At 50.6% G+C, this 24,924-nt stretch overlaps 2 protein-coding genes across 2 annotated transcripts; both read right to left on the reverse strand.

Annotated features, from left to right (window-relative positions):
* Positions 1-6,188: 6,188 nt before the first annotated feature.
* On the reverse strand, positions 6,189-17,820 carry SOAT2 (sterol O-acyltransferase 2). Its single transcript, XM_084877317.1, has 16 exons — positions 17,648-17,820; positions 17,209-17,485; positions 16,674-16,729; positions 16,060-16,196; positions 15,662-15,721; positions 15,210-15,317; positions 12,932-13,208; positions 12,359-12,428; positions 11,766-11,850; positions 11,258-11,303; positions 10,926-11,055; positions 9,116-9,213; positions 8,604-8,702; positions 7,878-8,013; positions 7,159-7,304; positions 6,189-6,969 (listed from the first exon to the last, which is right to left on the reverse strand). The coding sequence occupies exons 2-16, from the start codon at positions 17,321-17,323 to the stop codon at positions 6,919-6,921; spliced, it is 1,614 nt and encodes a 537-aa protein (XP_084733443.1). The 5' UTR covers positions 17,324-17,485; positions 17,648-17,820; the 3' UTR covers positions 6,189-6,918.
* A 712-nt stretch (positions 17,821-18,532) lies between these two features.
* On the reverse strand, positions 18,533-23,834 carry IGFBP6 (insulin like growth factor binding protein 6). Its single transcript, XM_084877324.1, has 4 exons — positions 23,285-23,834; positions 19,718-19,857; positions 19,416-19,535; positions 18,533-18,846 (listed from the first exon to the last, which is right to left on the reverse strand). The coding sequence occupies exons 1-4, from the start codon at positions 23,610-23,612 to the stop codon at positions 18,724-18,726; spliced, it is 711 nt and encodes a 236-aa protein (XP_084733450.1). The 5' UTR covers positions 23,613-23,834; the 3' UTR covers positions 18,533-18,723.
* Positions 23,835-24,924: the final 1,090 nt, after the last annotated feature.

Genomic DNA, 24,924 nt, shown 5'->3' on the forward strand with positions numbered 1-24,924 from the left:
TTTCTATCTCTCTCCCTTCCTCTCTGTACAAAATCAATAAAATATATTTAAAAAAAAAAAAAAAAAAAGCAAGACCCAACTATATTCTGCTTATAAGAAACTCATCTTAAATATAAAGACAGCCTAGCCAGTTCAGCTCAATGAATAGAGTGTCAACCTGTAGACTGAAGGGACCCGGGTTCAATTCTGGTCAAGGGTATGTACCTCAGTTGCAGGTTCAACCCCTGGACCTGATTGGGGCACATGCTGGAGGCAACCTATTTATATGTCTCTCTCATATCTTTCTTTCTTTCTGTGTCTCCCCCTCCCTTCCACTTTCTCTGGAAATCAATGGAAAAATATCCTTGGGTAAAGAAAAAAAAAAATAAATAAATAAAATAAAATATATATATATATATATATATATATATATATATATATATATATATATATATATATATATATAGGCAGTGACCATGACTACCAAAATGACCATTTGACTTGTCACCATGAGGTGCTAGCATAGATGCATAGACAGATAAAGTCTATGAGGGAACTAAGAATGAACAAGACAAATGCTTGCCTTCATGGAGCTCACAGTGTAAGAAGGTTAGGTCTGGGATGAGAATTCAAAATTGCCACCACACAGACCTGAGGTACCGCTTCTCAGAGTGGCCAGAGATACACCCAGTAGCATATTGGGGGCGTGACTAAAGGGCTGGCGCCAGTGTGAAGTCGGGCTATTCTGGATTTCCCAGAGGAGCCAATGGCTGCCTAGGAGGCAGAGCTTTTGATGCTGGCTGGCATAAAAATGGGGGCTGAGGAGAGGTTTAAAGGGCAACAGCTGTTTGGTGTAAGGTGTAAGAAAGCAGTTCAGTTTTTTAATCACCAGTTTGACAGTATAGTGCATATGGCTGGCTATCAGTCCAGATATAGAGGTTATGTATTTTTGTCTCTTCCTCCTGCTGAAAAAGCGCCCCCCCCCCATCTAAGCAATCCTATCCTATATAATCTACCTATACTAATAAAAGGGTAATATGCTAATTAGACTGGATCGACCAGCCATCTTTTGAACATCTGACTTCCTTCCAGACAAAGCCATGGTGGTGGGGGCCACGGCAGAGGCAGTTAGAGGTGATCAGGCCAGCAGAGGAGAGCAGTTGGGGTTGATATCAGGCCTACAGGGGAGGGCAGTTGGGGGTGACCTGGCCTGCAGGGGAGGGCAGTTGGCGGCATTAGGCAGGCAGGTGAGTGGTTAGGAGTCAGTGGTCCTGGGTTGCAAGAGGGATGTCTGACTATGGGATTGGGCCTAAACCAGCAGTCAGACATCCCTCAAGGGTTTCCAGATTGGAGAGGGAGCAGGCTGGTCTGAGCAACACCCTCCCACTCCAGGGAGGCCTCTCGAAATGATATAACCACCTCAGGAAACAATTTGGCAGTTTTTTCCAAAGTTAAACATTCACTCCCCTGACCGGTGTAGCTCAGTTGGTTGAGCATTGTGCCATCCAGAGGTCTCTGGTTCTATTTCTGGTCAGGATACATGCCCAGGTTGTAGGCTTGGTCACCAGTAGGGGGAGTACAAGAGGCAATCACTGTTTCTAATCAAAATTTTTCTCTCTCTCTTCTCTCTCTCTCTAAAAGAAAGAAAAATCAATAAAAACATATATATTTTTAAAAATAAACATACAGCCGAAACTGGTTTGCCTCAGTGGTAGAGAGTCGGTCTGCGGACTGAAAGGTCCCGGGTTCGATTCCGGTCAAGGGCATCTAAGAGTCCTAAAAAGAGAATGGAAGATTGCAAGAATCAAGTCAAAGATTTGGAACATAAAGAGCCAGAAGATACTCCTCCGCAGAAGCAAGAAGACAAGAGAATCCAGAAAGTTGAAGATAATGTAAGAAACTTCTAAGACAACTTCAAGCAAACCAAATCAGAATTATGGGGGTCCCAGAAGAAGAGAGAGAGCAAGATACCGAAAACATTCTGAAAGAAAGTGACAGAAAACTTCCTCCACCTGGTGAAAGAATTAGACCTACAAGTCCAGGAAGCGCACAGAACCCCAAACAAAAGGAATCCACACCAAGACACATCATAATTAAAATTCCAAGAGCAAAAAACAAAGAGAGAATATTAAAAGCAGCAAGAGAGAAACAGGTGCTATAAAGGAGCACCCATACGATTGTCAGCTGATTTCTCAACAGAAACCATGCAGGCCAGATGGGAATGGCAAGAAATATTCAAGATTCTCCTTAGGATCTCTTCACAAATAGCAAGAACCTACAGCCAAAAATAATATACCCAGCAAAGCTATCACTCAGAATCGAAGGCCAGATAAAGAGCTTCACTAATAAAAAATAAAAAATAAAAAGCTAAAGGAGTTCATCACCGCCAAACCAGAATTATATGAATTGCTGAAAGGGGTTCTTTCAGAAGAGAAAGAAAATAAAGATAAAAATTATGAACAACAAATACGTAACTATCAACAAGTGAATCTAAAAACCAAGGGAATTTTTAAAAATCTGATGAACAATATTAACTGGTAAATATAATAGAATCAGAGGTATGGAAGGGGAGTGAACTGACGATTCTCGGGGAAAGGGCGAGTAGGGGGTGTGGGAAGAGACTGAACACAAACTGTGCACCTATGGATGAGGACAATGGGGGGTGGGGAAAGGGCAGAGGGTTGGGTGGGAACCTGGTGGAGGGGAGCAATGGAAGGAGAAAAAAAAATGAGGAACATTTGTAATAATATGAACAATAGAGATTTATTATAAAAAATCAATCAATAAATATTTTTAAAATATATTTTATTGATTTTTTACAGAGAGGAAAGGAGAGGGAGAGTTAGAAACATCAATGAGATAGAAGCTGGGAATGTGCATGCAATCCAAGGTACATACCCTTGACCGGAATGCAACCTGGGACCTTTCAGTCCGAAGGCCGACGCTCTGTCCACTTAGCCAAACCAGTTAGGGCAATAATAAAAATTTTTTTTAATTTAAAAAAACACTATGACATTGGTTTAAAAATAGATCTGTGGATATACTACAGAATCTGTTAGTAGATGTCAATATATGTGAGAACTATTTTTAGGTAAAAAACGTCTCCAAGTTTGCAAAGCTTAAAATGCCTAAGAAAGCAATGGACCCAGGTCTAGCTAACTCCTAAAATCCTTTATTTTTATTATTTTCTTTTTTGAGTAGGTAATACTCAAAATACCATTTTGTATGTTACAAAATACAAAAGGGTGAAAACTTTTCCTGTCAACATTTCCTGTTTCCTCTATGTCCTGTGTCTCTCTATGGAGACAAACAATGGAACAAGGCTCTTGTCTGTTCTTCCAAGAATATGCAAATTAACATATAAATCAAAAGATGCCATTAAGAAAATAAACAACCAAGGAACAAGCTACAAAAAATATTTATACTACATATATCTGATAAAGGATTCATAACCTGAATATATAAACATATAATTCCAGAAATCAACAACAGAAAGACAACTCAAATTTTTTAAATAGGCAAAAGGCTTAAATAGATTCTTTATATAAGATGATACACTAATGGTCAATAAGCACATGAAAGTGTTCAATGCCATTGATTATTGGGAAAATGCAAATTAAAATCGCACTCCACTAAAATAAAAACAGACTAGCAAAAGCAATCGTTGGTAGAGTCCTGTGGATCCAACTAATACTCTCATACATTGCTGGTGGGAGTGTAAATGATACAACCACACTGGAAAAAAGTTGTACAACTTGTTAGAAAGTGAAGCATACATCACTTCCATGACTGGCTTCTTGGTATTTTCCCAAAATAAATGGAAAAATTTACACACAAAACATTTGTGCATGAATCTTCTCAACAGCCTTATTAGTAATAACCCCAAACTGGAAGCAATCCAAATTTCCATCACCAGGTAAATAAATAAATGACTTGTGGTATTTTAATAAGTAGAATACTACTGAGTAATAGAAGGTACAAACAGTTGATAGGTGCAAAACATAGATTAATCTTAAAAACATATCCAGTGAAACAAGCCATTCATAATGGAGCATATACTGTATATATATATATATATATATATATATATATATATATATATATATATCTGTAAAACAAGCAAAACTAATATATAAGAGTAAAAAATCAGAAAGTGGTTGCCTCTTGTTGAGGGGTTGACTATACATGGATGTAAGAGAACCTTCTGGGGACATGGGAAATTTAAAAAAATATTATTTAACCTTACCCTAGGATATACGTGTATATATATTTACTTATTATTGATTTTAGAAAGAGAGGAGAAAGAAACATCAGTCAGTTCCCTCTACCCTGACCAGGGATGGAACCTGTAACCTTACAGTGGAACCAACCATCTGAACCACACCAGGCAGGGCAAGTTTGTTTTTAATAAAAAAAAATTTTTGTTGTTGATTTCAGAGAGGGAGAGAGAGAGAGAGAGAGAGAGAGAGAGAGAGAGAGAGAGAGAGAGAGAGAGAGAAATATCAATAATGAAAGAGAATCATTGATCAGCTGCCTCCTGCACATCCCCCACTGTAGATCAACCCACAACCCGGGCATGTGCCCTGACTAGGAATCAAACCGTGACCTCCTGGTTCATAAGTTGACCACTGAGCCAAGGCAAGTTTTTTTTTTTTTTTTTTTTTTTTTTTTAAATAAATTTTTATTGTTCATATTATTACAAGTGTTCCTTTCCCCCCCCCCTTCCCACCCCACCCTCTGCCCTTTCCCCACTCCCCATTGTCCTCATCCATAGGTGCACAGTTTATGTTCAGTCTCTTCCCACATTCCCCTCTTCCCTTTTCCCCAAGAATCATCAGTTCACTCCCCTTCCATACCTCTGATTCTATTATATTCAACAGTTAATATTGTTCATCAGATTTTTTTTTTAATTTCCTTGGTTTTTAGATTCACTTGTTGATAGTTACGTATTTGTTGTTCATAATTTTTATCTTTATTTACTTTCTCTTCTGAAAGAACCCCCTTCAGCAATTCATATAATTCTGGTTTGGTGGTGATGAACTCCTTTAGCTTTTTTTTATTAGTGAAGCTCTTTATCTGACCTTCGATTCTGAGTGATAGCTTTGCTGGGTAGAGTATTTTTGGCTGAAGGTTCTTGCTATTCATCACCTTGAATATTTCTTGGAGCCAAGGCAAGTTTTGATGATTACATGGGAGTATACAAAATTCATTAAATGAAACAGTTTAGATCTATACATTTTATTGTGTAAAAAAAGGGAGAAATTAAGAGATGGAGAAAGGATCTACAGATTTAAAGAAACTTAATTGCAAGGTATGAATTATGATTCAAACAATCAAACTAAAAAATATGAGAAAATTGGAAATTTGAACACTTATTGCTTATTTGATGAGATAAAGAACTTGCTGCATTTTAAAGGCATTATTATATTTAAAAATAAAACTTGGAAAATGGCAAAATTATATAAGTGGATAATAGATTAGGGGTTCTCAGGTTCTAAGAAGGAGTGAGGTAGGAGGGATGTGGGCAGGTATGGGTTAAAAAGAGCAACACCAGGGACCCCTTGTGGTGGAAATGTTCTGTATAATGATTAAATTGTCAGTACCCTAGTTGTGATATTGCATACAATTGTGTACAGTTTTGCAATAAATTTACATGGAGGGAAGTAAGTAAAGGGTCCACAGGATTTCTCTGTATTATTTCTTACAAGTGCATGTGAATCTATATTTCAAAATAAAAAGCTTATCCCATATAATAAAAGGCTAACATGCAAATCAACTGAACAGTGGAATGACACATCACTATAATGCTCACTGACCACCAGGGGGCAGATGCTCAATGCAGGAGCTGCCCAGGTGGTCAGTGCGCTCCCACAGGGGGAGCACTGCTAAGCCAGAAGCTGAGCTCAGGGCCGGCAAGCACAGCTCCCGCCTCCACAGCAGCGCTAAGGATGTTCAACTGCCGCTTAGGCCTGCTCCCCACGGGTTAAACCATGTGGAAATGAGAGCTGAAGAAGGAGTCAAGGTGGAAGAGGCAGCGAGGCCAGGTTTCAGGGAGAGGGGAGTGGTATAGAGAAGGTAAGGCACGATGTCACCCAAGACCCTCAGCCACTCCTGCCACAAAGTCCTGCCTCTGCAGGCACAATTCTTCAATAATGCCTATCAAAAGTGGGCCTTCAGCAAATGATGAAAGTATGAATAAACAAATGAATAAAAAGAAATGTATAGTTTATTATTGTACTAGAGGCCCATTGCACAATATTTGAGCAAGAGTAGGCCCCTGGCTTCATTCTTAGTCGCCCGGGAGTCAGCAAGTCCCCGCTCTCCACTCCAGCTGTCCGGGAGCCGGCAAGTCCCGGCTCCGGAACCTCCTGGAGCCAGAAAGTCCTCACTTCTGTCTGGAGTATCACTCCAGTAGCTCCTTCCACCACCCCCCTTCCCCTTTTAGCAGGTTTCACACACGCCTACATATGCAAATTAACCTCCATCTTTGTTGGGTTAATTTGCATGCTCACTCTGATTGGCTGTGGGCATAGCAAAGGTGTGGTCAATTAACATTTTTTCTTTTATTAGTGTAGGTTGGAAGTACAAAAACAGAATCAAACCCTTCTCAGACCTCGATGGTCCCAGGTCTCTGTAAGTCATCCCACATTTACCAAATATGTGAGTCTCCCCAGGTCTGGACAGTCATGGGATGGGAGGGGGCCCTGTGCCCAGTCTATGGGGATGGGGGCTCAAGAGCCACTGCCATCCTGGGTCTATGTTCAGCTGTGTACAGGCCCACAGATCTGAGTCTCTGGAATTCCTGGGTGGGGTCATGCATGCAAGGCCCCCTTGCCGCCGAGCTAGGTCTTGGAGTGCAGAGAGACGAGCCCTAGTCCCAGGCTGTGCAGGCAGAGAAGAACTTGCTGGTGTCATCAGGACACTGAGGTGTCTTGATCTCTAGGTATGGCAGGACCAGGATCGAGGTGTCACCAGCCCCCAGAAAGTTGTCTGTGCCAGAGAAAGGTGAGTTGTGAATGAGGTCCCTCCCAGTGCACCCAAGACATGGGAGCTCATCACCCCCAAATCAGGCCTTGGCCCCTGATCATATCTGTTGAATTGGGCAAAAATCGGGCGTTAGCTATTGGGATGGAGAGGCACGTACTCCTGAATGGGGAGTTAGGTATCATGGTTCCTTACCTGGGCCAGGGGGCAGTGCCGCCGTGCATACCACTCCTGGCAGTACAGGCTGACCTGGATGCCCTGGCCCAGAAAGAGCATGGTCCACATTAGCACATTCCACGCTGGGCCCGTGTGCCGGTCATGCATCATGAAGTTCATCGGTCCTGAAGCGGGAGAAAAGATGGTCACCCCAGCTCCAGATACCTATGCCTTGTGTCCCTGGCTGCTCTCCCAGCCCAGGGCACTGGGGAGAGATAGAATAGGAACATCCCATTGGAAAAGGTCTTGAACCTAGATCCAGAAAAACCCATGGAGGTCTCAAGTGGCTCATGTAAAACCAGGATTCCTCACTTTACCCTTCAATATCCTGGATCTCAACCACAACAAAAATGATCCTGGCTCTCATACTGAACCACCTAACTTCCACCAGTTTTCTCCCCTTTGTCTCCCTCTATGTGTGTCCTGCTCAGATGCTCCTCTCCAGTCAGACATCTTCTTTCTCATTCCCCAGGATGCCCCCTTGCTGACATCAGATGCTGCCTTCATCCCTGCTCCCAAGTCTCTCCTCACTCCAACTCTCACACACAACTCTCAGGCCTCCTCCCAGAGGGTACGCATGTCCCCTTCTGTCTTGGGTGTGTGGCCTTCCCCGTCAGTCTGGACTCTCCAGGAGCCGGAGCACGAGCCTCCTCCCTCCGGATGAATTCCCCTCCAGTGGCACACAGAAGCAAACTCACCTCCAATGACAAGGAACAGTATCATCATGACAGGGTAGAAGAAGCCCAGGACAAAGCAGAAGATATACTCATGGACGACTGAAGAGACCAGGAACACGCCCAGCATGGCTGCCCGTCGGGCCTGGCCACCAAGGAGCTGGCAGGGATAGGAGGAGGAATGTGGAGTGATTCTCCTTAGGGTCTCTTCACAAAGAGCACGCCCCCCCACCCCCATTTAAGAAAGCCAGGAGGGTATATGGTGCAATGGAAAGAATATAGGATTTGGGGTCATAAGGGCTGACATGTCTTATTTAAGAGCATTTTATTAACCCATTTGGGCCTTAGATTCGATTTTTGAAAGGGGGTGATAAAATACTTCTCAGAGTTATTGTGCAGATTAAATGTATGTAACAGTTCTTGGTAACTGAAAATTGATATATGCATGTTCCTTAGGTGGGAGGAAAGGCCCTGTGGAGGGGGTGGAATTAAGGGGAAGGAAGGAAGGAAGGGAGGGAGGGAGGGAGGGAGGGAGGGAGGGAGGGAGGGAGGGAGGGAGGGAGGGAGGAAGGGAGGGAGGAAGGAAGGAAGTTAGATCCCATGATGAAATTTCTGCCCATTGGATTGGGTAGAATGGGGCAGATGGATGTCAAGAGATCCTTAGGTTGGATGGTGCAGAGGGAGGAAAAGGAGGATGGTCCAGAGAGGATCCATTAAGTTGGGGGCTGAAGGGTTTTGCAGAGCCCATACCCACAGCCCATCTTGGTACACATAGCTGTATAGCCAGTCATGGACCACCACGTTCCAAGTGCGGTAGTAGTTGGAGAAGGACGTGGAGTTCCACCAGTCCTGGGGTAGGGGAGGGGTCAGAGTGGGAGAAGGAGGTAAGCATCAGGGCCCTGTTTCTTCCCAGGCCCAGCTTCTCACTCCTCCCCTGTCTTCCATCTCAATGCCCTTCCACAAGAGCTGACCCCCGGCCAAACAGAGACAGCAGCACTCTCCTAGCTGCCTCATCAGGACCTGGGGCCCTGCCCGCCCTGGCACTCTCCCTGTTTCTGGAACTCCTCTCCACCCACACAAGAGCAGTTAGCCCTGGCTAGTTGGGAGATGGAAGGGTGGCATTTCACCACATCCAGAAGGGCACATTTCTCATTGTGGGAGATTGCAGCTGAGGTGACACCCAACATTGCCGTCATCCTCCCCAGATCTCTCCCTATCGCTCCCTGCCCCTAGCTCCCAAGTGGTCCAGGTCCAGGCCACACCCGGTAGAACATCCTGTCTCCAAATCGTAGCATCTCCGCAAAGGCGTTGAGCCAGCAGTGGAGGAAGGCGAAGAAGATGAGCAGCAGCATGAAGATGCCTGGGGAGTGGAGACAAGGGGCTGCAGGTTAGACTGGCCCAGCTGGGACCCCCAGGAAGATCTGAGGAGCCCTTGCACAGCAATTAGGGCCTCAATCCTACCCATCATTTATTAGTCATTTAGTAATTCAGGCATTTATTAATTCATCCATTTGCTCATCCATATCAGAGATTGGGGATATGAGGTGATTCTAAAAACCCCTGGCCATTGAGAACGATTGGGGGGGGGGGGAGGAGGAGAGAGAGAGAGAAAGAGAGAGAGAGAGAGAGAGAAGAAGAAGAAGAAGAAGAAGAGGAAGAAGAGGAAGAAGAGGAAAGAAGGAGGAGGAGGAGGAGGAGGGGGAGGAGGAAGGGGGAGGAGAAGGAGGGGGAGGAGAAGGAGGAGGAGGAGGAGGAGGAGGAGGAGGAGGAGAAGAAGAAGAAGAAGAAGAAGAAGAAGAAGAAGAAGAAGAAGAAGAAGAAGAAAGAAGGAGGAGGAGGGGGAGGAGGAAGGGGGAGGAGAAGGAGGAGGAGGAGGAGGAGGAGGAGGAGGAGGAGGAGGAGGAGAAGAAGAAGAAGAAGAAGAAGAAGAAGAAGAAGAAGAGGAAAGAAGAAGGAGGAGGAGGAGGAGGGGGAGGAGAAGGAGGGGGAGGAGAAGGAGGAGGGGGAGGAGGAAGGGGGAGGAGAAGAAGAAGAAGAAGAAGAAGAAGAAGAAGAAGAAGAAGAAGAAGAAAGAAGAAGGAGTAGGAGGAGGAGGAGGAGGGGGAGGAGGAAGGGGGAGGAGAAGGAGGAGGAGAAGGAAAAGGAGAAGGAGAAGAAGGAGAAGGAGGAGGAGGAGGAGGAGGAGGAGGAGGAGGAGGAGAAGAAGAAGAAGAAGAAGAAGAAGAAGAAGAAGAAGAAGAAGAAGAGGAAAGAAGAAGGAGGAGGAGGAGGAGGGGGAGGAGAAGGAGGGGGAGGAGAAGGAGGAGGGGGAGGAGAAGGAAAAGGAGAAGGAGGAGGAGGAGGAGGAGGAGGAGGAGGAGGAGAAGAAGAAGAAGAAGAAGAAGAAGAAGAAGAAGAAGAAGAAGAAGAAGAGAGAAAAGAGACATGTCCAATCACCCATCAAGGTCAAACGTATCGGGAGTAAGCATGGTGGCCATTGATGTGCTTGGGAGTGCAAATCACAGGGCAAGTCATGGAAATTGATGGTTAAAAAAGGGAAGGCCTCTCACATGGACCTCCAAGAAGGAACTGGATTTCACAACTGGAAAGTAGTGAAAGGGCACTCCAAGCTGAGGGACAGTATAAGCCAAGGCCTGGAGGCATGAAAGTAAGTGGCCGGGGTTATGGTGGAATGCCGTGCACAGGAAGGGCCTTGAATGCCGGGCCAAGGTTCAACTCTTATCTGGAGATCCCAGCCACAGGGAGTCAGTCACTGGAGCTTCTGAAGCAGGATCAGAAATGATTACTCCGTAGGACGGAAATCATCTGGGCAGGAATGTCCTCAGGGGCAGAGGGGAGAGGAAAGGATCAGGTGGGAGGCACACAGGTCGGGAGGCTGATGTGGAAAGGGGGAGTAGATGGTAATCTGAACGGAGACCCTGACAATGAAGAGTGGTGGGAGGGGACACAGCGAAGGGAGACTCAGAAGGAGGTGTTGAAACTGACAGAAGGTCAAGAGCAAGGGGAGTGAGCAGTTCCCGGCTAAGCTTTCCCAGGTCGCAGCCTTCTCCAGTCCCGCGTCAGGGGGCATACCTGGCAATGTGGCGTGCATGACCGAGAGCACCAGGGCGCGGGTGCTGAAGGGCTCCCGGCTCATGTTGGCAAAGACGGGAACACAGAGGCGGCCCATGATGAAACAGGCATAGAGGACGCAGCCCAGGGCCTGCAGAGGGGGTGGTGGGCACCTAAATTTGAGGGGGGGGGCCACTGGTAGCTGCCCCCTCACTCTGGGATTGGACTCTGGCCCAGCATCTTCCTTCTCTTCCCTCTGACCTCCTCCCCAGGTCTTCTCCACCCCACCCCCAGAAATATCCCCTCAGCTACCACGAGTCACAGGCAGTCCACCTTCTACCCCATCTTCTGACCTGAGCAAAGTTCTTGGCCACATAATTCCACCTGATGTTGGGTGTCCTGCAGCAGCAATGAGGGTTATATGTTTCTTGTTCTCTGGTCAGACCGGAACCCAGGTTCTGGGGCCCTCTCTCCATAGCCCCTTAATGGCTCAGGGAGGTGGGGCACTAGAACAGTTTGCACCTTCCATAGCAGAGATGGCAAATGGATTTTTAGCCTACGTGTCAACTGAAGTGACCAGCCATCTGGAGTTTGCTGTGGACTGAGGGACTTCCCGGGACCTAGGATTTTCAGTGCTAAAACAGGGACAATCCTGGGCAAACCAGGACAGTTGATCACCCTCGTGTCACCATGGGCTGGGCGAGGAGAAGGAGTACTCTACCTGCCGCTTCATTCTCATCTCTGTGATGGGGCAGCTTCCTGAAGAAGTGTCTGGGGTGAGGCCAGGGACTTCAGGGAGAGGGGAGGAGGAAGGCAAGGTCCCTCATGGCTTAGGCATTTGGGGAAGGGTGCAGGTCTTACCTGGGGTAAGTCTCTCTGTAGATAAGTGTGGGGCAGAAGAGGAAATAGAGGTAGCTGGAGAAACTGGGGGCCCGGACCCTCTCACCTGGGGAGGAGTGAGAAGGGTTCATCAGTGAAGGGGAAAGGGAGCGAGGGCGGAGATGTGGGAGGGTGGGGCTAGGGTACAGAGAGCTGGCTAGGACAGAGATGCAGGGGCTGGGTGAGAGGCTGGATATTGGGTCTAAGGTGGGGTGGGGGAGGTGAAGCTGGGCAGGAGCTGAACCCCTCTTTTATTTCCATTCCAGGCACCCCATTTTCTGGCGCAGGACCTGCTCTGGCTGAAGCTTTATTTGGCACCAAGAAGTTCCACTCTCCATTCTCCCTCTCTCTCCAGGCTGGGCCTGGGAATGGGAGAGCACCGGACGTCCTGGGCCACAGGGGCCGTCTCTGAGTGGGGCCTGAGAATGCCGAATGTCTAAGGCCCAGAGCCCAGCTGGAGGGCAGGGCTGTGCCCAGGGCAAGGTGGGCTTAGGAAGTCCGAGCTTTTATGCTGCTGGCTGTATCCAGTCAGCCAAGAGGACGGCGCTCACAGCAGCGCCAGCCGAAGGCCTCACCTCCTTTGGCACGAAGGATCCCAGGCACAGCCTCTCTCAGGAAGGAGTAGCTTTTCATCAGAAATCTGACCTGAGATGGAGTGGAAGGGAGGTTAAATTGGTGCGTGGCTTTCAGTGTATCACAATCTCTGTGTCCTCTACTTTGAGGGAGGGAAGGAGGGAAAGAGGGAAGAAAGAAGGAAAGGAGAGAGAGAGAGAGAGAGAGAGAGAGAGAGAGAGAGAGAGAGAGAGAGAGAAGCAGGCACTTGGTAAAATGTGTGTGTTCAGAGCACATACTTTATCTTTTCGGATTACCTTATTGCTGGGATGACTCAAGGGTAACGGAGCACAGAAAAGGCAAAGGCAGACTTTCACTGATCAACCCCAGTAACTCTCTGAGGAGTTAGACTATATTTGTCTAGTCAGGTCCATTCATTTACATTTCTTTGGAGCCTGCTGGTATGCTCAAATCCCTCAGGACAAACTCCGCCCCTAGTAACCAGCACCACCCCACTGTTAAGAGTAGTGTCTACCCTCATCTGGCCTCCACCACCTTTTGGGGCTCCCCCTGTCCCCTCCCTCCCGCCTCATCACCTGCTCAAAGACCAGGACACAGCTGGAGGCTGGCGGGAGCTGATACTTCACAGCCACGTGGACCGGGAGTATGCCGAGCACTGCGGTGTGAGTGGCCAGCAGCACGCAGCCCAGGCCCGCCCCCAGCGCCCAGGCCCCGCTAGCCTGGGGCCTCGCCCACAGCCAGAGGGCCTGGTAGGGTGCCAGCAGAGTGGACAGGAACATGGGGGTCCATGTCATCAGAGCCAAGGGCAGCTGTCCGAAGCTGAAGATCAATAGGTCGAACTCCAGCATCAGCCTTGGAGTGGGGAAGGAGAGACAAATAGACAGATGTGCAGCCCATTCTTTCTCCCTCCCTCTGCAGCCAGAGCTCTTAGAAGGTAAACGGAGGCATCTTGCAAAGCTTGTGAGCTCCTCATCTCTGAAAGGGTTCAGGAGGGCACCTCTGTTGCCTAGGACTTCTCATGCAGGGCGCTGCCTGAGGAGGCTGTGGAGAAGTGAGTTTGCTTCCAACTTGCTGTTAGAGCTGCTGTGGATATTAGGGGTTGCAGAAGGGCTGGTACTTTGCATGCTAAGTAGGACAGGAGGCATTTAATGTTTAGCTTTGTTTCACTCTTTGGAGTGCAGGTTGTTGAGTGTTTTGTTTGCTTAGACTGAGTATACAGTTTTAACGATGACAAATTGAAATAACCTACGTGTCCATTAGAAAAGGACTAAAAGAACAAAGCCAGGCGTCTTCAGACTCCGTAATCATTCAAAACAATGGATTGACATGGAAAGATCTCTAAACCAGGTTGTTAGGGAGTGAAATCAAAACAATAGATATAGCCAAAACCGGTTTGGCTCAGTGGATAGAATGTCGGCCTGTGGACTGAAGGGTCCCAGGTTCGATTCCGGTCAAGGGCATGTACCTTGGTTGCGGGCACATCCCCAGTGGGGGGTGTGCAAGAGGCAGCTGATCAATGATTCTCTCTCATCGATGTTTCTAACTCTCTATTCCTCTCTCTTCCTCTCTGTAAAAAATCAATAAAATATATTATAAAAAAATACATATAGTGTCTTATTTATGTAAATGCCTAAGAAATACATCTCTTTGGTTCTTATACACATACTAGAGGCCTAGTGCATGAAATTCATGCACAGGAGGGGGGGTTTCCCCTCAGCCCAGCCTGCACCCTCTCCAATCTGGGGGATGTCCGACTGCTCCTGGGGATCGGGCCTTAAACCGGCAGTTGGACATCCCTCTCACAATCCTGGACCACTGGCTCCTAATTGCTCACCTGCCTGCCTGGTCATCACTAACTGCCTGCTCCCTGCCCGCCTGATTGCCCCTAACTGCCCCCCCGCCAACCTGGTCGCCCCATGCAGCCTGCTTGTTCAGTCATTTAGTCATCCCTCACTAACACCCCTGCCAGCCTGGTCGTAGGTAGACATCTTGTGAGGGTGTGAAGGTTAATTTGCATATTACCTCTTTATTATATAGAATGGGTGGAAACCATTCTGGAGGGAAACTCTCAAAACTGCTGAAAAAATTACTTCTGGGAAGCGGTCTGGGATTGGGGGGAGGAGGGTTGTCAAGAAGGACTGTAACTTTACAAGTATTTGAATATTTTACTGAGATTTGATACTTACAATATTCATATTTAGCAACAATTTACCAAAAGGAAGCGCTGTTGCTGAACTTGCAGGTCTTTGGCCCTTTTTCTTTTATTGCTTCCTAAGCCCTACTTAGTGGGGAATAGGGGGTAGCCTGCAAATACAGACCCCAGGGGTGTACAGTCTTCTGAAGCTCATCCCCCAAAGTGTGTGGGGGTGGTCTCTGGGGGAAACAACCCACCAAGGCACTTGTGTGGCTGTCTGTCTTCCCACAAGGTTGGGGTGCCTCATAGACAGGGATGGGGTCTGCCCCACATCTCCCTGGCCCCCAGGGCCGGTCCTTAGAAGATGCTCACAGGAGGTTACTTGAACTGAACAACTCTGACTTGGAAAGAGAGGGGAGGGGAAGTGTGTATGTATGCACACACATATATGTACTAGTATGTCTGCCTCAAGACAAGGCTCCACTGAGAAGTATATGAGTGGCTGATCCTGGGAGGACAGACAGAGGGCCATCCAAGGCTGTGGAAGGAAGAAGCTCAGAGTGAGTTTTAGGTGGGAATATTGTTGGAAGCAACACTGATGCGTATGTGCAATATCAAAGGCGAACCTGTGCCCTCTCAGGCCAATAGTTGGTGGAACCCTGGGGACCCAAGGGGTCTGATCTGATCTGTGTGCCTATCCCGGGAGGAGAGGGGCCTACCTGCCCTCGTCAATGAGGTCGATGGCCACGGTGCTGATAATGAAGACACACAGGCCTGCGATGAACATGTGGTAGATGGTCCGGAAGTGTTGCACCTCCATCAGTTCACTGGAGAGAGAGGGCCCAGAATGTCAGTGCGGAAGGGTCCTCTAGGTCATGTGGACTGGCTCAGGCCCTGGGCACATGTGAGGATGGAGCGTACTGATTGGAAATGCTAAGGTCTAGGATGTGACTGGGACAACCGCCCAAAGCCCTTTCCTGCCCAGACACCACCTGTCCTGGCGGCCTTTCTTCCACAGTTACACACAGGGCACGTGGGAACACTGAACCTTAAAACCCTTTCCAGGTCCTCTCCCAAACCATCTAGAGCCTGGGGGTGAGAACTGAGGTATCCTGGACCCTTAACCAAAGCACCCTCCCCAACCCCCGCCCCATCCTCTCCCTTAACTTACTCCAGCAGGGACTTGCGGTTGATAAAAACTTTTCCTTTCTTCAGGGATGGCTTCTGGATACTGAATTGAGAGAGTTGTTCTGGGTCAGGACCCAAAGGAAGAAGGCAGTGTGCCTTGCAGAAGATCAATACTTGGGAGCCAAGAGTAATAGTAGCAGATGGTCAAAGCTGGGGCCAGAGGCCAGGATCAGGCAGAAGGTCAGGGCCAGGGCAGAGCACAGCTGGAGGTGGAGGTCAGAGCCAGGAAGGCAGAGGCAATAAAGGGAGAAGGGGGAAGGTTGGTGTGAGGGTCACACCAGCACTGGCAAAGGGCGCATGAGATGATGTTTATGGCTTGTAATCTCACAGTGGCAGAGCCTGCTCCAGCCATTCATCAGCCCTGGCTCCTCAGACTCTTACTTGTTCCGGGAATCTGGAGGAATAGTGGGCAGAGGTCTGCCTTGTGGTGGGTAGGATTGCACGGCCTCGGACATGGCGCGATCCAGCAGCTCCTGCAGCTGGCTCTGTGCTTGCTCCAGCAGCTGCGCCTTCACAGCCTATGGACAAAGCAGGGCCCACTGTCCCTCCAACCAGTTTGCCATCCTCTCATTCACTCAGCATTTCCTGAGCTCTCTGTGCACACAAGTGCTAGGGAGAGACGACACGGTTCCCGCCCACAAGTTCCCCAATAATTTCTCTCCCTCGGGCTTCCCAGGGCCGCAGTGACGATCAAGGAGAAACAGCAGTAGGGACGTTTCCAGTCCCAACCGCCTTGTCACCTGGGACTTGACTCTCTTCTCCCTGACCCCAGCCTTCCCTCTCCTGACCTCTAGGCCCACAAACAGACTGACTGACTGTCTGACTTTTGGCTCCTGCCCTGATGACCTGTGTTTCAAACCCCTTCATCTTAATCCTTAGCTCTTACCTCATCTGAGGGGTTTGAACCCAAGAACAAATTGTCTTTATCACCAAACTGGTCCTCTCCCCTACCGCCCTATCGCTCATCTTGACCTCTGACCTCTGAGGTCCCTCACCTCCATATGTTGAGTCCATTGCACCAAGTCAGGGCCTCCAAGAGCCTCAGCATTTCCTAAAAGGAGGGGTCAAAGGGCACACCCAAAGGGGAGGAGTTAGGGTTCTGCTGCCTGGTGTGAGCCCAGAGGCATCCTCCTCCAGGAAGTGCTTTCTGTGTGCTCAGCTTCCTCCCAGCCCCGCAAGCAGAAGTTTTCTAGAATCATGGGTGGGGCGGTCAGAAGAGGAAGTTATTTTGTCCGTGGGTTTAGAGGCCCTTGGTAAGCCGGGAGCCTGATGACAGCACAGGGTACTCGGGGAACAGGAAGCCTCTCTGTTTACCCTCTGAGGTTAGAGAGTGAGAAAGACAGGCAAGGCCACAGCCCTGAAGGGCCCTTCTCTGTTCCAGTCTCCCAGCTGGATGGTTAGGGACAGAGGCCAGAGTCTGCCTCCCCGGACAGCAGGAGGGGGTTCAGGGAGAGAGAAGGAGCCCCCTCTCAACAGGGTAACCTCCCCTCCACCCCACCTGAGCTGTCTGCACTCCCAGGCCTGGCTCACCTCCGCCGGAGGGCCGGTCCTCCTGCTCTCTTCTCGACCCTGCCCTCCTCCGAGAGCGGGCCGTCCTGGGCTCCATGAGGTCAGTCTTGACTGGGCAGCTGGTGGCCTCTGCCATGTTCCTTCCTTCCCTTCACGGCCCACCAACCCGCGGAGCTCCCATCTCTCAGCTCGGCGACAGCTCCAAAGACTAAAGTCCTCTCAGAAGGAGGGGGCCTCCAGGAGCAGGACAGGTTATCTGATCCGGAGGGCAGTGTTTCCCAGCTACCGGCTCTGCGGGCTGTCGGGGGGGATGGACTGGATGCAACCCCGCAACAGCCAACCACCCCCCAGATGCCCAGCTCCGAGCAAGTGCACTCTCCCTCCCACAGGAGTAGTGACTAGGCATGTGGTGGGAAGGGGGACTTTGCCTCTCTGGGGCTTATCACCTAGCATGGCTCACCTTCCAGCTGGCTGAAGGTCGGGGCGGAGTCAGAAACTCTTCAGTTGTAGGTACACTCAGCTCCCTTAGACCGTGAGATAAGGTGTATGAAAGGACCTTGTCAACGTGAAAGCATTGTATGCAGGTGATTAACGTGCTGACAGGATAGACACCTGTGACGATTGTGGAGTTGTGGCCCCTCTAGCAAGTGCTAGGTGCCAGTGTCCCTGAATGCCAGCGCATCCCGACACCTGCTTGGGTTAGCAGGTAGGCAAAGTAGACACTTACTAGCGCCTGAGGAATGCCGGCATTGTCACATGCGGAAGAACTAGATTTAAATCCTCCCTTTATCATTTCCTGGCTGTGTCATTTCAGGCTAAGTGACCCAAATTTCTTAAGCCAGTTTCCTCCTCTGGAAAAACAGGGGCAAAAGTCCCTTCCTCACGAAACTGCTATAAGCACAAAAAGAGGTAGTAATCCAGGTAGAAGCACATGGACCAGAGCCCAGCTCCTGAGGGGAGCCCAATAAATAATAATCTCATTTCCTGTTTAGTAGGATGTAAACAGAAGGGTAAGTGCTTTGAAGTTCCTCTTTGTTAGGTTCCTGCTGGGGATTAACTATTAATTCTTCCTCTCCCCTGTGTCCAAAGATCACAACTTCATACCAAGGCCCCGGGCTCAGTTTCTCCCCACCTCTGTCTCCGCCCCACCCCCACCCCCGACTCCCTGGTGGGTCGTTGGGTGAGGCTTTGGGGCTTGAAGCCTCTGCCAATGGCTGCCTCCTTCATTCTAAGAGCAGCGGGAAGGACCCAAGCTATTGGAGGGCTGTAAAGGGGAGTGGTGGAGGGGAGAGAAGGCTCAGGAGCTCCAGACATGTGAGCGGTGGACCCAGAAACATAGACCAGAGACCCCCAAAACAGCTTTATTAACGCTCCAAACCAACACCAACAATTTTTCCATGTGTGATGTCTCAGGGATAAGGGGACAATGGGGCAGGGCCTGGAGGGGGAGAGTGGGACCGAGTTACTCATGGTGACAAATGGCCCAGGATGACAGCCCCAGGCTCCTGCCGGTGGTCCTGGGGACCCCACCCAGCCTTAGCCACTGCTTCCTGCAGAGCAGGGGGCTCCGCTATTGCTGTCCCCGGATGCTGGCAGGGGCTGGCCCATCCGGTCCACACACCAGCAGGGCCCTCGGCGCTGGCCCTGGGAGGAGCGGCACTGGGGAGAGAGGCATACAGATCAGAGGGGAGGCCAGGCTCCAGCAGGAGCGGTGGGAGGGGTCCTGTGGGTTGGGGATGGGCTATGGACTCCTGAGTCTGAGTATGCAGGAGCGGCTAAGAGTTCTCAGGATGTGAGTCCTGCTGGGTTCCCTTCCCTCGCTTCTCTTCTTCTCCACCCACAAAACCGTGCCTGCTCTTCTAGGCCAGAACAGTGGTTCTCAAAGTGTGGCTCCCAAACCAACAGCATCAGCATGACTAGGGGATGGGAGTTAGAGATGCAGATTCTCAGGCTCTGCTGGTGGGTGGGGCTCAGCCACCTATGTAGTCACAGCCCTCTGGGTGACCCTGCTGCGCCTCACATTTGTGTGCCTCTGAGTGAGGCCCTCCGTGGGCAGTCTAACTCCTCTGCTATGTGTGTGGCTGGTTCTTCTGTTTGTGTGGCCTCTGAAGTTGCGAGATTCTTAAAGGCAGGGACAGTGTCTTACTTATGCAACTGCATAAGCCCCCTCCCACCCCTGGACGGAGCCTTGTACCGATGGACCCAGCAGGAGAGCGGAGTGGCCTCACCTGCCGCTTCCGGTAGAAGCCCCGGTGGTCACAGTTAGGCACGTAGAGCGGGTGAGACCCCCGGAAGATTTCGATCTGGAGTTGCCGTAGCACTGAGTCCAGATGTTTACGGCACGGGCCCTGGGAGAAGGGGGAGCAAGCAGCTTAGGACCAGCTGAGAGCTCCCCGGCCCGGTCCCGGGGCCCCACCAGCCAGGCTCCCAGGGCTCACGTGGGAGACCTCTCTGAGCCCCAGGACGCAGTCTCACGGGGACATCCTCGGGGCTCCCCACCCCTCCTGCTCCCTGCCAGCCCCAAACGCACCATCTCAGAGTCTTGGACACCCCCAGGATTGGGCCTGGCCGGAGTGGTAGAGGTCCCCGGGTTCCTTTGTTGGTTTCTTCGGCTCGTGTCCTGTTGGCGAGTGGTCCCCTCGTGGGGCTTGCTCTCCTTAGGATTCTCCCCTGCAGCCAAAAGAAGAGGGGGAAGAAAAGGCCAGAAATCAGCCAGATGTCAAAGACTGGCACCAGCCGAAACCGGCTTGGCTCAGTGGATAGTGTCGGCCTTTGGACTGAAAGGTCCCGGGTTCGATTCCAGTCAAGGGCATGTAACTTGGTTGTGGGCACATCCCCAGTAGGGGGTGTGCAGGAGGCAGCTGATCAATGATTCTCTCTCATCGATGTTTCTAACTCTCTGTCCCTCTCTTTCTCTCTGTAAAAAAATCAATAAAATATTTTTAAAAATTATTTCTAAAAACACACACAAAGACTGGCGCCATGTGTGGGGAAAAGAGAGGGAGGGGCTTTTGGATTAGGAGAGGTGAAGTGGGGTTAGAATCTGGCTCCACCCTGACCTTCTCCGGCCTCAGCTTCTTCCCCTGGCAAATGGTATTATTACATTTCCTGACCAGGCTTAGGAGGGAGGAACACTTTGGAAAGCAAAAATCGTGAACAAATACAATAGTTGCCCTTATCTGTGGTTTCACTTTCTGTGGTTTGCGTTACCTGCAGTCAACCACAGTCTGAAAATATTAAATAAAAAATCCCAGAAATAAACAATTCATAAGTTTTAAATTATGGATAGTGTAATGACATTTCTCGCCCTCTTGCTTTTTCCCGCCCAGGACGTGAATCAGCCAATTGTCCAGTGTCTCTACACTGTAAATGCTCCCCATTCGTTAGTCACTGATTAGCCACTTCTGTTATCAGATCAACAGTCATGGTATGTCAGCCCTTGTGTTCAAAACCCTTATTTTACTTATTTAATGGCCCCAAAGTGCAAGAGTAGTGATGCTGGCAACTCCGATATGCCAAAGGAGCCAAAAAATGCTGCCTTTAAGTGAAAAGGTGAAAGTTCTCAACTGAAAAAGAGAATAAAAATTGTATGCTGGCCCACCTACGGGAGCTCTGTGGTTAAGTGTCAACCTATGAACCAGGAGGTCACGGTTAGATTCCAGGTCAGGGCACATGCCTGGGTTTCAGCTCAATCCCCAGCAGGGGGTGTGCAGGAGGCAGCTGATGACCGATTTTTTCTCATCGTTGATGTTTCTATCTCTTTCTCCCCTACCCTTCCTCTCTGAAATCAATAGAAAAATATTTTTTAAAATCGTATACCGAGGTTGCTAAGATCTACAATAAAACAAATTTCTTCCCATGAAATTGTGCAGAAGGAATAAGAAATCCATGCTAACCTGGCCATTGTGGCGCAGTTGGTTGAGTATCATCCCACACACCAAGAAGTTAGGGTACATGCCTGACTTGTGTGCTCAATCCCCAGTAGAGAGCATGCAGGAGGCAGCCAATGGATATTTCTCTCTCATCAATGTTTCTATCTTTCTCCCTCTCATTTCCTTTCTCTCAAAAAAAATCAATGAAAACACATTTTGCAAAAACACAGAGAAAATCATGCTAGTTTTGCTGTCACACCTCAAACTAGAGAAGTTATGACCACAGTAAGTGCTTAGTTAAGAGGGAGAAGACATTAAATTTGTCTGTAAAAGACAGGAACAGAAAGCGTGTTCCAACTGACGGCAACGTGTTGTGACAAATAACAGCGAGCCTATACGAAGACTTAAGTAAGGGGTCCCCTGAAACGAGGGACAGCAAGACATTTATTGCAAATAAGAGATGGTTACACAGATTCAGGAATAGTTTTGGACTGAAAAAATATTAAAAATGATTGGAGACGCTGCATCTGCTGGTGTAGATCTGCTGCCACGTTTCTGGCAAAGCCGAAGGCGTTGGTTAGGGTTTGGAATTAACCTCGGTTTCAGTCACCCACTGGGGGTCTTGGAACGGATGCTCCAGTGGATAAGGGGGACTACTGCATATTGAGAGGCCTTGGGCTTGGGGTGAAAGATCTGGCTGTTCCATCAGAGGCCAGCAGGGGGCATACTAACCCAGGGAGATGGGGCAGAAAAGCAATGGATGTGGGAGAGGTCAGCAGCAACCAAGTGGAATGTGCGTCCCTGCTGTGGCCCAGCCCACCTCTTCCAAGCTGTGATGTGGTTACTTTTGGGACAGTAGGGGCCTCACCCTTCTGGTCCCCTGCTGCTCAGCCCAACTCAACCCTAGGGTCCCAGGAACACGTGAGGTTCGTCAACCTAGACCGGCAGAGGGCAGGTTGCAAAAGTGCGGGAATGAGGGGCTTCCAACAGGCGGTCGCTTCTGGCTCTGGGGAATTTTCACATACAGTGTCTGGGGGGTCTGGGGTGAGCTCACAGGATGGAATAAGATGAAGAAAAAAGTCAGGGCATCAGGACGAAGGGAAGGCAGGAAGGGGAGCAGGAACTGCTTGGACTCCACCAGCTGAAAAACTATCATGGCCCCTGAAGCGACTCTCTCTCCGTGCCCAAAGCAAGCTCTGCGTAAGTGCCAGCCCCCAAGCATAGAGAGAGCCCTCATCTGCTTCACTTACAACTGGAGTCACTCCATCTGCAGTCCCGAACCTGACACCCCTTCCTCCACACTCGACCTCATTTCCTCCATCTAAAACCCCCTCGTGACTTGCTCTTACTGCCTCCTCTGACCCACCCGTTTTAGGAGGACCTCTAGCAGCCTGCACGCATGCATTTGGGATTGAAAGCAGCTCCCCGTTAATTTCCCAGACCTTCTCATGGAAGAAACCAGGAACGCAGGTGCCCCTGGGTGTATTTCTTGCCCTCCCCATTTCCCCATTTCCCTACTGCCCCCCCTCACTCCCCTTCTTTCAGGTTCTGACTCACTTCTGTCCTGCCCACCCACTAAGTCCTCTGTTCTCCACTCTGGAGTAGGGTGGGGTGGCAGCTTTAAATCATAACCCTGATTTGATAGGTTCCTTTTCCCCCCACCACCATGACTCCAACACCTACTCCCGGACCGTGATGGTCTAAAACAATTCTGGATGGAGGGCATCTTCTGCTCTCAGCCTCAGGTTCAGGGGCTTTGGACACCCCCACATGAAAAGGAGAGCGGGAGACATTTCTCAGCGTGTGCAGGATTTGGGAGTCCGGCGTTCCATTCCCTCCTTTTTCCAAGTGGAAAGCTGAGAACACCTGGGTCCCTTCTCCAACTTGGGGGCCTAGGACTGAAGGAGCTGGGCCACTGTGGCAAGGCCCTAAACCCCTCCACCTCTCCATCTCTTTCCCTTCAAGAGAAAGTGATAAAAGGGTCAAAAAAATAGAAAAATAAAAAAGTTGAGAGCTCAGACACCTCCGGCCCTAGCTGCGCCCCAGCTTTCCAGCTGCCTCCCGCACTCCCCCTTTCCCCCTCTAATGTGCCCCCAGGGTTGGGGTGTGGGGGAGAGAAGCGTCAGTGGCAGGACCCAGAGGCTTGCAGCGCTGCCTGCGCCCACCTCCCCAGGACCCTCCTGCGGAGAAGCGGGTCTCCGCGGGCGGGGCGGGCGCCGACTCACCCGTGGGCGCGCGCGCGGGGCGGCAGCGGCCCCGGCCGGTCAGCAGCGCCCGCAGCGGGGCCGGGTCTCCCTCCGGCGGCTGGCACTGCAGTCCGGGGGCGCAGTTGGGGGTGTAGACCCCGCACTGCTGCCCCTCCCTCCGGAGGCAGCCCCCGGCCTCCGCACATGCCTCCGCGGGCCGCCCCGCGCCCTCCTCCGCAGCGCAGCCCCCCGGGCAGCCCGCTGGCGCCCCCTGCCCGCAGCCCGGGCACCGGGCCAGGGCGCCTGACGGGCGGGCGGCGAGCAGCAGCGTCAGCAGCAGCGGCGGCAGCAGCCTGCGCGGGGTCATGGTCGGGATGCTGGCCCCGTGCTCTCCTCCCAGAGCCGTCGTGGCGCAGCTGCTGCCTGCGGCCGCCCCTCCGTCTTAAATAGCCGAGGGTCAGGGGCCGGGCCGTTTAAGGGCCAGGTGAAGGGGGGCAAAGGGGGGAGGAGGCAGAGGCTTTCCCTAAACTGGGTGGGACTGGAGAGGCTTCCCCGCTCCACCTGGTCCTCCCCGCTCTTCTCCCCGGCGCCCTTCCCAACTTCTGTTTACTCCCCCAATTGCTCTGGTGCTTCGTGCTTTGTTCCCGGGAATCTGGCCCAGAATGTGCAAGAGGGACTGTTGGCTCGGGGGCCGGGGGACGGACCGGGAGGGGTAAAAGGAGGAGAGGCCGGCCGCTGAGAAGAAGGGAGAACCTGAAACCCGGTTAGCGTGTGGGTGCACGGGAAGCGGGGGACCGGAGGCTCCGTGGTCTGGGAGTGGAGGGAGAAGGGATGGGCCTGGGGGTCCTCAGAGGGATGGAGGGAATGGAAAGAGAAGGGATAAGCACCGGCTGCTGATGGGAGGAAGCAGATCGTGGGCGAAGAGGCAGAGCAACTGTGGGAAGGGGCAAGAGAAACTCTCCCAATGAAATGCAATTGCGGGGGGAAACGTGTCAGGGGGCCGGCCTGGGCTAAGGTGATGGGGGGCGGGGGAGGGAGTGGGGGAGGCACACCTTAAACAAAATCCCAATGATGTGGTGGGGCCAAGGGAGACTGGAACGGTTATAGAGGGGCAAGTGTGCAGGGTGAGGACTGGCTGAACACCTGGGAGGTGGGGGCGGGACTGGCCATTTGAAATTATGGAGGGGGGCAGGAGGGGAGGCAAACGTCATAGGAGCCCATACTCTGGGTGCTCTTGGGAACACTGGTCAGAAAGGTGGACACCCCACCACCACCACCACCACCCTCCCTCCCCTCATTCAAGGCAGCGCGTCCTCCATTCCCCTACTTTCCCAGCTCTGTCCCCCACTCCATCTCCAGCCCCTGTCCACCAGTGGGTTACGTGGACTCATCAGGCAGAGCTAGGCCCAGGCGTCTCCCCACGCTTCACTGCCCTTCCCCAGGCTCCGCCCACCCCCAGCGCTCCTAGCCCAGCCTTCCTTCCTAGAGGGAGGAAGAGGGCCGTTTCCTTCAGCAACCCACACCCTCCTGGCTCGGGATTACGCAACAGCCGACTCATTCTTTCCTAAAACAAGGGCTCTGGGCAGTGACTAAACTTCAGTTCTGGGCCTCCAAGCAAGAATGCCAGGGCTTCCTGAACTTTTAGGAAAATATAAAATAAAAGAACCTCACCCTCCGGG

Source organism: Pipistrellus hanaki, assembly GCF_964339955.1.
Source record: "Pipistrellus hanaki genome assembly, chromosome: 3".
NCBI lineage: Eukaryota > Metazoa > Chordata > Mammalia > Chiroptera > Vespertilionidae > Pipistrellus > Pipistrellus hanaki.